Raw genomic sequence first — 13,745 nt, forward strand, 5'->3', positions numbered from 1 at the left:
GACGACTTGTTTAGCTATTTAGGCAGCTAAATAGCGTCTTTGGGATTGTCTTTTCTATGGGCAGTTGTCCCGATTCCCAGGACTCCAGCACATCTGCTAGAGGGTCACTGTCTCCCTGAATCCTTTATCTTTGTATGGCTCGGTGTGTTGCAGCTCGGTTCTTCCAAACCCCTGTGAAGTGAGTGATATTGTTAGTCCAGCTTTGCAGAGGAGGAAGCAAGAAGCCACCCGGGGCATGAGTACCTCGTTGCTTTTGCCTTATTCACTGCCTGTGGCTGAGTCTCTGAGGCTCTGCCTCCGGCTGAGTCTCTGGCACTGCAGCACCAATGGTTTCCTAAAAAAAAATAACTTTATTCCATACTTTCCCATATGCCACTTCACGTAGAATGTTTTTACTTATCTTTGAAGAAAATCAGGAGCTGGGGATGTACTTCAGTTGGTAGAGTGCTTGCCTAGTGTGTATGAGGCTGCTCCTTCAGCACTGTATGAACCTGTGGTTTACACAAGCATTCCTGTGGTCCTGGCACTCTGCAGGTAGAAGCAGGAGGATCAAGAGTTCAAGGTCATCCTTGATGACACAGCCAGTTTAAAGCCATCTTGGGATACATAAAACCCTCTCTGCAAGAAAAATAAAATTTATTTTGGTAAAGTAACACCTGTACATAGTTTAAGGTTTCAAATTACACTAAAAGATATATATCAAAATACAGCAGTTTTCTCTTCCCACCATCTGGGATTGTAGGCATGAGCTGTCCTATCTGGTTTGTTGCTGTTGCTGCTTTTTGAGGGGGGATCTTACTGTGTACCTCAGCTGCCCTGGAATGCTCTGTAGACCAGGTGGGTCCTGAGTTCACAGAGAGCTGCCCCTCGCTGCCTCCCCAGCGCTGGGATTAACGGCGGGCACCACTGCACTCAGCAAGTGTTTGGTTGGTTGGTTTTGTTTTAGGATAGTGTCTTAATATTTAGCCGAGGATGGTCTCAAATGGAGATCTTCTTGCCTCAGCCTTCTGAGCGCTGGGATTACAAGTGTACATGCACCAGCATTCTTTCTTTAAAGATGTTTTAAACTCCCTTCGGCCTCTACCCCTAGACACCAGTCCTGTGCCCTCTGGGGACTTTTTTGGGCTAGTTCTCAGTTTCTGCCACTTCTAGCTCAGGCTTGGCTCTCTTGAGTGTGCTGTCACTTTCTGCTTGCCTGGCTGCTTCCTGTTTACAAAGTTTTGTGGTTGCCATCTCTCTTCTTGCTTGTTCTCCTTGTGTGTGTGTGTGTGTGTGTGTGTATGTGTATGTGTGTGTGTGTGTACTCCTTTGCATGTTCATTCTGTCTCCTAAAGGCTGCTGCTGCTTTGCCTGGCCAGTTCCTTCTGCTCCAAGGCCTGCCCTGAGGCCGTCCTCCGGGCCTCCAGGAGAGTTGCGACTCCTTCCTCCATGGCACAGTTATATTTTCCACATATTTCTTTCTCCAGGATTGTGAGATCTGCAAGGACAGGGTACACATGGGACTTGTTGGTGCCTCTCTAGACCTGCCACAGAACTCACTTGCCACATGACCTCCGTGATGCCAGCCCACGTCAATGGCAAAATTCACATCTTTTCCCCTTGGCTCATTCAGCTCCGGCTTGGTATCTCTTATGGGGACCTGCATGAGTATCCTCAGGAAGAGCAGCCACTGGGTGTCATAGCTTCTCAGAAACAAAGTGACCTTGCCACACACCAGTCTGGTGTACAGAATCTTGGGGCATTTTATTAAATGCTCCCGATCTCCTTGTGAGAATAAGCCTTTTCCCAACTCAAGCTTAACCCAAAGAAGCAATTAAAGAATTATTATTATGCCAGGTGGTTGGTGGCACTCGCCTTTAAACCCAGCACTCAGGAGGCAGAGGCAGGTGGATCTCTGAGTTCAAGGCCAGCATGGTCTACAGAGCGAGTTCTAGGACAGCCATGGTGACACAAAGAAACCTTGTCTCAAAAAACAAAACAAAACAAAAAAAAATTATTCTTATTATTATTCTGTGTATGTGTGTGCATATGTGTGATTGTGTGTGTATGTGTGTGTGATATGTGTGTGAGCATGGGACTGGCCCCTGTGCGAGGCTGCTGCTGTTTCTGACTGTCTTAGTGAAGGTGGAGTGACCACATCAGTTTCTCTTCTTCCCTTCAAGGAGCAGCCCCTCCCCCAGCAAAGGTGGGGTGAGTCAGCCCTGACTCTGGGGCCTTGCCAGGCAAGGATGATGCTCTCCTGCTGGTTGAAACGTTGTCCTGGCAGGAAGACTCAGCCCAACCAGGGAGCATCGGGAGGGAAAGCTCTGCAGAGCTGGGGAAGGAACACAGACCCACAGGCTGCTTTTCGCTTGTGGTGGGTGGGAGATTAGGAGACAGCGGGCCTATGGCTGAGCAATCGGATGCCTGGCTTCTGCAGGCCTCTGTCGGCTGGAATGCTACTGTCCCGAGACTGTTCATTTCTCCCCTGTGTGTTGGCCTCCCTCCTCTACTGTCTTCAGCTCTGGGGTACATTCTATGTTGGGGTGTGTATGTGTACAAATGTCCATATTCACATGTGAAGACAAAAGAAGGAAGCGTTAAAGGTAGGCAGGCTGAGGCCAGGAACCTAAACTGTAGTAAGAACCACATTTCTTAAAAAAGAAAAGAAAAAAAAGAAATTCTTCTTTTTGGGCAGTAAGTCTAATATGATAACTTAGGAGTAAAATTGTATATATTGACCACAGAATTCTCATTGGAAAGAATGCTGGAAAAAAGGAAGTTGGCTGTGCTATATGCCAGCCATGCGTCCCTGGGTAGTGGTTCCCTTAGCTCCTGTGGGGCTTGTTTTTTCCCTTTATGAAGTAGGAGTTACACCTGCCACTTTAGAGCAGAGAGGGTTTTGAGTTTGGCTCCTTCTGCTTACTCCCGAAGCAGTCTTAATCCGTGAGCCCCCCTTTTTTGGGAGGGGGGTTCAAGACACGGTTTCTCTGTGTAGCTGTGGCTGTCCTGGAACTTGCCCTGTAGACCAGGCTGGCCTTGAACTCGAAAAGATCCTCCTGCCTCTGCCTCCAGAGTGCTGGGATTAAAGGCGTGAGCCACCACTGGTTGGCTTTCATTTTCCTTTTTTAAAAAAAGTCTTTAAGAAATGTGTGTGTGTGTGTGTGTGTGTGTGTGTGTGTGTGTGTGTGTGAGAGAGAGAGAGAGAGAGAGAGAGAGAGAGAGAGAGAGAGAGAGAAAATGTCTATACATTATATATGCATTCACATTATCTGGGGAATAACCAGCATGTTCCCCAAACAAATTTGTCTTCAGAGCCACTCCTGCTATGGAGGCCCAAACTGTCAGCTTGGTCTCCACTGTTGGCAGAATCATCAGAAGTTCCTGTGGAGGTGGGGGTACAGCTGTGCCAGCCCTTCCGTGTCCTCCTCTTTGCCCCGTGCCTTTGTCCCACTCCAGCCCCTCTGGACAGGAGTGGCTGAGGGTGTCCTGGGCAGGTCATGAGGCAGAAGGCTCCATGGTGGGTGAGATCATCCTACAGGGTGGTGAGAGCACCTGTGCCGGCCCTGGCCACGTGCACCGTGATGTAACCAGGGGCTTTAGCGCACAGTGGAAACACAGGGCTCGGTTTACAGCCAGCCCAGCCCAGCTTGTCCCTGGCTGAGCCAGCGGCAGGCTCGCCTCCCTTGCTCCCTGCTGCTGTTAGCAGTTCCCTGGCTTGCCCTTTGCTTTTCCTCATTTGTCACCGCTGTGGTTTCTGTGCCAGGCTTGCCCTTCCTACCCACCTTTTGTTTGTCTACTGTTCTGTTCCTCCTTTACTGGCTCACCCAACAGGCTGTTACTAAGTAACGACAATTAAGGAGGTGCTGTCTTAGGTAGTGGGGATGGAGCGGTGGACAAAGAGTGATTTCTGCCCACTTGGGCGTAGAATCTGGTAGGAGAGCTGGCCAAGGAGCTGGACCCTGGGCACCTGTGCCTTCTGAAATTCTGCTAGATCAAGTGGCACAATCTCCAAGTCTCTACCAAATCCCCAGCCAAAGACTCTGCTTCCTTCCCTGGATCCTAAGCTCTTCCTACTGTTGATGATCCATCGGTAAATATTTACTTCTTGTGGGTTGCATACCAGGCATCATTCTAGGAACTGGGGACAGGAGCAGTGCAGAACACGGGTCAGCCCCTGCTGTCATGGGGCTGGTATTCCATGATGGACAGGATGTACACGAAGTAACCAGCCCAGCGTGTCACACGGCAGTGTTTTCTAGGAAGGGGTAAACGGAAAAAGGGACAGGAAGAGTTGAGGGGAGGGAGCTGCAGGCTTGCGAAGGATGTCAGAGGCCTCTGTGAGGAGTTAGTTGGGAAAGCAGCGCTGCCCAGGAGCTGAGGTGTGGCCTCCTGAGTCCGCAAGACCGTGAGGCATGGCAGCATGCGGAGGGGAGGGGAACAAGAGATAAGGCCGGTGCAGCAATAGGGTTCAGACCGTGTGTGAGAGATGGGAGCCCCGGGATACGATGAGAATGTGGACATGCATAGACCGATGTGTCAGCTTCACTCTGCTTCCAACGGGTTGAAGAGAGGCCGGGACAGAAGCCGTGAGGTCAGCGAGGAATGTCTCCCAGGGGTCCAAGCAGGAGATGAAGTTGCTGGGGACGAGGCTGTGACAGGAAGTGGTCAGATTCTGGATCTGTTCCAAAGGCTGTAAGGCAACCTCTGTAGGACTGCCTGACAGAGTGGGTATGAGGAGGAGAAAGGAAAAAAGATGACTCCTGCTTTGGCCTGAACAACGCTGGGACGATGGATCGTCCAGCTACTGGGCTGCGTGTGGATCTGCGTGGGATAAGAATATGGAGTCTGATGTTTTGCATACCTGCCTCCTGTCAGGCCTTCAGGTGCAGGTATGAAGTCAATGTGCAGGTCAGGAGATGAGGGGTAAGGGCTGGGCTGGAGAGGGCAGCCGCAGGGGTCCTTGCTGCTCCTAGATCGGCTCCAGCCAGTCGAGGAAATGAGAAGTGAGGCCTAAGAAGTGACCAGTGAGTTAGCAATGTGCAAGTCACAGGTGACCTTGATGCACAGTCCTGCCGTAGCAGAGGGATTAGGAGTAGGGCCAGAAGATGGGGAGAAAGAGCTCTGTAAAAGACTTCCAGGGGCTTACGTGTGGGGCTTACGTACCTTTGCCCCAGCACTCAGAGGCAGAAGCAGGCAGATTTCTACAAGTTCAAGGCCAGCCTGGTCTACAGAGTTCCAGGACAGCCAGGGCTACATGGAAAGATCTTGTCTCAATAATGATACTACTGCTGCTGCTGCTAATAATAAGAAGAATAAACTAATAAACAAAAGATCCTTTTTATTTATTTTTTCTTTGAGACAGGGTAGTGTCTCATTCTGTAGCAAAGGTTAGCTTGAATCTGCATGTGTGAACCGCCATGCCAGGTTTAGAACCGGGATTTGGAAGTATATCGGCTTCCCTCTGACGCCCTCAGTTTATTTCCCTGTCCCTCACTGTCAACGAGCATTCTCTACCCTTTAGGCTGTGTCAGAACAGAGCTTCCTCACCCACCCTTTAGACTTATATTTCCAGGTGCTGAGGAGTGGCTCAGTCAGTCAAGTGCTTGCCATCCAAGCATCAAGACCTGAGCGTGGTGCTCTCAGTGCCCACGCAACCACCTAGGTGAAGGGAGGAGAGACGGCAGGATCTCAGGGGAGCTCCAGATCCAGCGAGAGCGTATTCCACCTAGAATAATAAGCTGGGAAATTTTGGGTGTTGGTGCATATGTGGAAAACAACAGAGTATTGACCTCTGGCCCCCACACACATATGTGCACATAGGCACACCCCACAGACATACAAAAATGAAAGTTACATTTCTGGACACAATGACTGGATTAGATTAGCTGCCTCAGTGTACGTTAATCGGCCGATCAGCTGTGTCCAGGAAAGCAAGAGGCACATGACTGTGTAGCTAGGAGCTCGGCTACATGAATAGTCTGGGAATCCCCAAGGAAGGGACTGGTAGCTTCTTTAGTTAGCTTTATTACAGTGACTGGGTAGGTAGCTGTGAATGGGTGGGTAAACGGGTCAGAAGAAAGTGGATAGCCAGGTGGTGGTGTACGCCTTTAATTCTAGCTCTCAGGAGGCAGAGGCCGGTGGATCTCTGTGAGTTCAGCTTGATCTACAGAGTGAGTTCCAGGACAACCAGGGCTACACAGAGAAACCTTGCTTGGGGGTGGCAGGGAGTGGCTGGCTGGCTGGCTGGCTGGCTGGCTGTTTTAGTTGTGTTGTCAAAGGGTGCAGTTTAGGGGTTTGGAATGAAAGGAGGGTCACAGCAGGGATGGTAGCGGCAGGGTTTGGAGAGAGGAGTTCTATGAGGTGGAGTCCTTTCTACGCGTGAGGATATTGAATGGGCCGCTCTAGAAGGAAGCTCATTATTCCCAGTTAGCAGTTGCTGGTAATTCCCCCCCCCCCCCCCCCCCCCCCCCCGGAAAGCTAAGAAGTCTCTTCCTCCTTGTTTTCTTCTTTTCAGCCAGAAGGGAAAATGCTTTTCACTCTGACAGATCCTACTTTCTGAAGCTGAGCTGAGCAAGAGGGATGGTACCTCCCGGAAGGCCTGGGGCGGTGGCACTGTCCAGCCCCTTCGAGCAGTGTGGAAACCCTGCCTCTGTGGCCTCTCCCACTGCTTTGGACCTCACCTTACCATTCTTCAATCTCTTGCTTCCTCGCCAGGATACCCAGAGCCAGAGGTGACCTGGTACAAGGATGACATAGAATTGGACCGTTACTGTGGCTTGCCAAAATATGAGATCACTCATCAGGGCAACCGTCACACCCTGCAGCTGTACAGGTGAGGGAGAGGGGCCTGCGTGGCCCCCTGCCCTCCCCGAGGGCCCTGCCATCAGATACGGAGTCAGCTGGGTGGAAATGCCCAGGCTTGCTCTGAAGTTAGAGGGCAGGGCTCTGCTCCTGAGCTGACCTACCTTTTGAGCTGTGCTGGCTGCCAGGGTCTGGGATCTCCCCAGGCCAGGGTAGGAGTGCTTCTGACAGCCATGAGCGAGTGCAACCAGAGGAGGCCCTGACCCACAGAAACCTTTTCCATGAGGTCAGCGGCCAGAAAAAGCAACGGTGTCATCATCGCTGCTCTCGGGGGCTGTGTTGGTCACCTGCTTCTGAAGGGAGCTCTTCTGAGCCCCAAGTCTAATCCCTCCCAGGACAGCATGACCTTGGTCAGCTGCCACCCTCTTGTGGCCTCAGTTTCCTCTATTGTTAACTGAGGAAACTCATGATGCCTAAGGTAGGGCAGGACATGGATTGGGAGGGAGCCTTGGTCAATGCCAGACTCTGGCTGTGGGGAGGAGGGCTCTCACCTCCCACTGGGGAGAGATGGCGCCTCATGCTCCTACCTCTAGGTGTCGGGAAGAAGATGCTGCCATCTACCAGGCCTCTGCCCGGAACACCAAGGGCATCGTGTCCTGCTCGGGGGTCCTAGAGGTGGGCACTATGACTGAGTACAAGATTCACCAGCGCTGGTTCGCCAAGTTGAAGCGCAAGGCTGCAGCCAAGATGCGGGAGATTGAGCAGAGCTGGAAGCATGGGAGGGAGGCATCAGTGGAGGCTGACACCCTTCGCAAGATCAGCCCTGACCGCTTCCAGAGAAAGCGTCGACTGAGCGGAGCCGAGGAGGCAGTCCCCTCGGCTCCAGTCGGGGAAATGGAGGAGGGGTCCTCAGCGGCTTGGCAAGAAGGAGAGACGGAGTCTACTCAGCACCCAGGTTTGGGTCTGATCAACAGTTTTGCTCCTGGAGAGGCACCCACCAATGGGGAGCCTGCCCCAGAGAATGGGGAAGATGGAGAGCATGGCTTGCTGACGTACATCTGCGAGGTCATGGAGCTGGGGCCTCACAACACCCCTCCCAAGGAGTCTGGGGCTAAGAAGAAAAGGAAAGACGAAGAATCCAAACCGGGTGGGCAGAAGCCAGAGTTAGAAAAGGCAGATGGTAGCCGGTGCTCTTCAGAAAATGGTGTCCCCAGTTCAGACAAAGCCAGTTCCAGCAGAAGAGAGAAGAAGAAGCCCATGGATGCGCAGCCAGCTCAGACCCAGCCCAGAGGCAGGCTAGCGCGGGGGCCTGGGCCTTCTGGAGTAGAAAGCACCAGGAAGACGGCCTCTGTTGTGGGCATTCAAGACAAGGTCCAGGACACCCCAGCCCCTGCCCCAGCCTCCGTCCCAGCCCCTGTCCCAGCCATGGCCCCGGCTCCCACCCCTGTCGCAAGCCACAGCTCAGAACAGGTGTATTTCTCCCTGAAGGACATGTACATGGAGAGCACCCAGGCGGGCAGGCCCCAGGGAGAGGAAATGCCTCCACCTCCAAGTACCGGAGTACCTGGAGAAAGGCCCTCAGGGAAGGTACCTGTCGAGGCTAGAGGTGAGAAGGTACCCACGATCCCCGGCAAGCCAGCACCGTCCATGGTTCCCCCGCCCATCAAACCTTTGAACAGGAAGAGATTTGCTCCTCCTAAACCCAAAGTGGAGCCTGTTACCATCTCTCCCTCAAGTCAGGCTCCGGAATCTGTGTCTCAGACCTTAGGGAAGGCCCTACCTCCAGCCTCTGCCCAGGTCCCTACACCCCCTGCCCGACGGAGACACAGCACCCGAGACAGCCCCTCGCAAGGGCAAGCAAGCCACAAGACTCCAGGAGAGGTGAGTGTAGGCATTGAAGGCCTAGCGGCTGCTCTGGGAAACTGACCTCATGGAAACTCTTGCTGTAACGGCTTGGCAGCTAGTGAGTGGTGGGATATTAATAGATGGGGTGGGGGAAGGAATGGAGTGTCAGCCAGGAGCAAGGGGCCATGGGCACGGCCCTTGCTTGGCCACACTCCAGATAGACGCATGCAGGCAGCAGAGCGGAGCTATGTCTCTTTTTGTCTGAGAGAGTAGGGAAGTTCCCGGCTGAGGGAAGAGGAGGAAGATACTGTTCTCTGGGCAGAGGAGGAGGGATCGGTGGAGAGTTTTTGTTTGCTTGGTTGTTTTTTTTTTTTTTTTTTTTTTTTTTTTTTTTTTGTAGCCATGCTGAAGCTACGGTGTTCGTGGGGAAGACATTCTGGAGTGTGTAGCATCGTATGAGACATTCACCAAAAGGCTTAAAATACTGTGTGTTTTAATCCAAGCACTTGGGAGGCTTAGGCAGGAAGAGCGTGAGTCAAGGCTAGCCCGGGGTACATAGCAAGACCTTGTTTCAAAACAAAACAAAACTACTCCCAGCACCTTCAAGACTGCATGTCTAAGGAGTACTGGTTTACTCTGGTTTCGTTTAGGGTTTTGGGATATGGTATACCTATGTAGTTGGCTGACAACCCTTAGCAAGGTGAGATCTTGGGCAAGCAATAGCCAAAATGGTAATTCATACCCACACACCCACGCCAGCGTCCACTGCAAGAACTGGGAGCCGAGCAGGCATGGTGCATGTGAAGTGTCGTGGCATAAAGTAAACCATGGTGGCAGAGGGGGGAAGCTGGGAACAGGAGCCAGTCATGTCTAGGGAACAGGTAGCCCCGAGGAAAAGGTGTTTTATGTGGAAGTGAGACAGGGGAATCCACCTGCCCACAGGCAGAGGCAGATGGGAGCCAGCGGTACGGAGCTTAAGGATCAGGATTGAGAGGATGACAGGGTTTCATGCTCCAGGCGTCGAGGTGAGGAAGATTCCCCCAGGACTAAAGTGTTCCACCTATGGGCAGAAAGAAGGAAGACAGTATTCTGGTGAGCGTGGGTGGGAGCAGATAAACGGAGCAGGTTTACAGGAAGACTACATTACTGTTTATCGGAACTTCCGATTTTATTGTGCCCTGTATTTCTCTTTACTAGATGTAGTGGTGATAGGCTCTGAATTGGGCAGGAACCAAACCGTTTCTCAGGGTAGAAGAAGCCGGAGTCCTGGCTCCCTCCCACGAGTGAGGCTTTCTGTGGGAAGGAGTGTTTCACCAGTGTGTGGGCAGGACAGATGGTTGGAACAGTGAAGGGAAACACATCAGGGACCATCAATTCAGCAGCTTAGGGCAAGGCCGGGAGGAGGATGTTTGGTGGATAAGAGAGATAGACTTTCCCATGGAGAAAGAGCGTTCAAGAAGGAAGAAGAGCTCAGGGCTGACTGGGCTGTGGTTTTATTTCAGTGAGTGCTAAGGTCAGGCTGTGCACCAGAGGGACAAATCATGGAGACCTCGTGCCATATTCTAAAGCTGTTGGTCACTTTTGCCTACCTTGTTTTCAGCTCCTGGTGATGTCAGCCCGTCAGTGGCCCCAGGAAAGCTTGCTAGGGACATTCTGTGTCCCTGACAGCCACAGGCTGAACAATAGCCTTCCAGAGAAACGGCCCTTGGAGGCCCCAAGGGAACTCATTTAGGAAGTGACCAGGCTAGCTGCCAAGTGTGTGTGTGTGTATGTGTGTGTATTCCAGGCTTCTCTGCCCTTAGGCATAGGAATCTCACAACCAGGTGGCTGTATCCTCCAGGCAGGCCTTGGGGCAGAAGTGCCAGCTCACCCTCCCCTGGGTGGGGACAGTACAAGGCACCTCAGAAGCTGAGTTCTGGCTCTACATCTGCCAGAACCTTGTCTGGCTTTTATTTTATGTATGTGTCTTTTGTAAACTTTAAAACATTTAAATATTCACGTAAAAAATACATTTAACATGTAGATATATGTGTTTTTCATTATTTGTGTGTGTGTGTGTGTGTGTGTGTGTGTGTGTGTGTGTGACCAAGCATATGCAGGCATGAGAGGGTAACCTGCTGGAGGTGGTTGTCTCCTGCTGGCTTGGCCCCAGGGATGAAGCATTGGGTCCCTGAGCTGAGTTATGGACAGTTGTGAGCCACCATTCTGAGACTTGAATCCAGACTTCTGCAAGAGCAGCGTCTGTGAGGCGCGGTGGTGCACACCTTCGAGCCCACCGCTTGGGAGGCAGAAGCAGGTGGATCTCTGTGAGTTGAAGGCCAACCAGGGCTATTTAGAAAGACCCTGTCTCCAACAGCAAAAAATAAACAAAAAAGCAATATTTTTAATCCCTGAGCCATCTCTCTCCGGCTCTTTTTTCCATTTGTTATTATTACTACCCCTACTGCCATTGTGTGTGTGTCTGTGTAGGGTAGTTCATACCACAGTGCGTGTGGAGGACGGAGAACAACTTCAGGAGCGGGTTGTGTCCCCCCACTATGGGAACCAGAAATTGAACTCAAGCCATCATACTTGCACACCAGGCCCTTTTATCTGCTCAGCCAACTTGCTGGCCCTAATTTGCTCCTCCTCCTCCTCCTCCTCTTCTCCTTCTTCTTAATTTCTCACTATTTCATGAGCATTTCTCTATGACTTAAAACATTTCACATGATTGTATCTTTAATGCCATGGCAAGATCATTTTAACTACTTCTTCCAAATACCTGGACCTTCACAGGTAAGAGTACATGTATGGGAGACCTCAGCCAATGCTTTGAGACCTGAACATGTCTCTTCCTCTTTAAAAAAATTAAAAAAAATATATATATATATATATATATTTTTTTTTTATATTTATATGTCTGAGTGTTTTGCCTGAGGATCCCCTGGAATTGAGGTTACTGTGGTTGTGAGAGGCCCTGTGGGTGCTGTGGACTGGACCTGGGTCCTCTGCAAGAGCAGCCAGTGCTCTTAACTGCGGAGCCAACTCTCCTGTCCTCTGAGCTTATCCATTGATAAATCTGGGTCCTGGGAAATAAATGGTCATCCCAAGGGTGGGACTTCCCATTCACAATAGGGGCAGTGTCTTCTGGGGTGTGCATGAGTGCGTTTTCTGAGGGGTGGTGGAGGTGGGGAGATTGCCTACTGCATCAAGGGGTCTAGGCTGTGGTGAATGATAACTGCAGTGTGCCTGAGACAGAGGCGGCGTGCTATGATGTCAAGTCTCAATGGGAGAGGCATCTGAGGAGAGGCCACCCTTGTTTGGCGTCATGGATTTGTAGCCAGTGATATACTATTAGAGGAAAATATTGAACAGAATTATTTGAAATGTAAACCTGAGTTTAAGCCCCACATGGTGGAAGGAGGGAGTTGAATCCTACAGATTATCCTGTAATCTCCATGTCCTTTGACATCTTCATCCTCTGAATAAAATACACCTTGGCTGAGCATCTTTAAGCACATATTTAAGCCCAGCAGTAGGCAGGCAGATCCCTGTGAGTTCAAAGCTTGCCTGGTCTACATAGAGAGTTCAAGGCCATCTTGGGCTGTGAGAGCATGACATAAAAAGTAAAAGCAAGCACGTGGAGAGCATACTCTATCACATCCTCTTCAGCCTCACTGTCTTCCCGCTGAGGAGAAAAGAGGAGTAAGAAGAAAAAGTCTAATGCTCATCCAGGCATTAAAGCCATTGGATGAAATTTAGAGAAATACATATATAAGACAGCTTAATTCCACTCGTCATTTTCAGACAAGAAAGTTAAATTTGGAAAGTTGAGTGCCGTTGACAGTGCTGTGACACCTAGCACCTCGAATCTTTGGGCTTTCTAGAAACAAACGCCGTTGTCGATCGGCTCAGTAAGGCCGTGCTGGATGTTTCTGACGCCAGCGTGCTCAGAACAAGTCTGGAGTTTTTGCACATGTGGCAAACAGAAACTACAGGCAAAGGTGGTTGGCTTGTGATGAAAACGCAGGATAAAAGCACCTGGTTATTTTAAATGATGAAAATGTTTAAAGCTCACCACGATCTAAAGGATACACAGCCTTGCGGGAAGCTAGGAGACGACCAGGAACATTTTCTTTTTTAATGGGAGAGAGAGGAACTGTTGCTGGGAATACTAGTCCAGAGAGCTCTAACGCTCCCCACCCCCAAAAGGCTGAAGGAAGAGGAGTAGGATAGAGACTAGACTCCGGAGAGGAAGAAATCCTTCTTGTGTGATGACAAAAGTGATGGCTTGTGTAACTGGGCCAGGGTATTGTTCATCACAGAAGAAGGCACTTTCATTACAAACAAACAAACAAACAAACACTCAAAAAACCTCAGAGAGCAGTCCAAAGTGGACTCATGAGGAATACAGGGGGACAGGATCGCTGAAGGTGAAGAGACCATGGGAAATAATGAAAAAAAGAAAGAGTCACAAGGAAGAAAAGATTGCAGCAGAGAGGGCTGGAGAGACGAGTGGGCCCTTGCTCTCTGAGAGTTCAGGAAGGAAGAGGATGAGATGGATGGAAGGAAAACCCGCTAGTGTATTTGTAATAGACGCTTACGTGACACCACCCAGGTTGGCCCTGAATATTTCAAAAAATAGGTTCATCTTACGTATGTTTTGCTTAAATGTCCGTTTTGTACCACATGTGCAAATGTGTGCCCGAGCCATCTCTCCAGCCCCAGCTTGAATGACTGTCTAAAGAAATATGCTGTGTGTCTCAGGAATAGCTCAGCTGATAGATTTCTTGCTCCACAAATAGGAGTACATCTGTCTCTGCCCCCAGAGTGCTAGGAGTAAAGGCATGTACCGTCACACTTGGTTTAGTGTGCTTTGTTTGTTTTAAAAGATTTTAAAAATTATTTTTGTGCATGAGGCCAGAGGTGTTGATTCCCCTGGAGCTGTTACGGGCGGTTTTCTGTCACCCCATGTAGGTTCCAGGAGCCAAACTTCGGTCCTCTGCAGAGCCACAGGTGCGCTTAACCACTGAATCGTATCTCCAGTCTTTAGTGTTTTTCTTAGAACAGAGCAACATGGACTTATTAAGAAGTGAGACAGAACTCCCAAGAGTAGAAGGGCCTCCAAGGGAAGAATA

At 50.5% G+C, this 13,745-nt stretch overlaps 1 protein-coding gene across 1 annotated transcript in view; it reads left to right on the forward strand.

The window, feature by feature from the left end:
• Window positions 1-13,745, forward strand: part of Alpk3 (alpha kinase 3) — a 41,757-nt gene that overhangs the window by 11,377 nt on the left and 16,635 nt on the right. Inside the window, exons 3-4 of the mRNA XM_055623610.1 lie at window positions 6,697-6,814; window positions 7,377-8,664. Of these exons, the coding sequence (XP_055479585.1) occupies window positions 6,697-6,814; window positions 7,377-8,664 (1,406 nt within the window). The remainder of the gene's footprint in view (window positions 1-6,696; window positions 6,815-7,376; window positions 8,665-13,745) is intronic.

The sequence above is a fragment of the Psammomys obesus genome, unplaced genomic scaffold (genome assembly GCF_907164565.1).
Source record: "Psammomys obesus unplaced genomic scaffold, mPsaObe1.curated_primary_1811, whole genome shotgun sequence".
Lineage (NCBI taxonomy): Eukaryota > Metazoa > Chordata > Mammalia > Rodentia > Muridae > Psammomys > Psammomys obesus.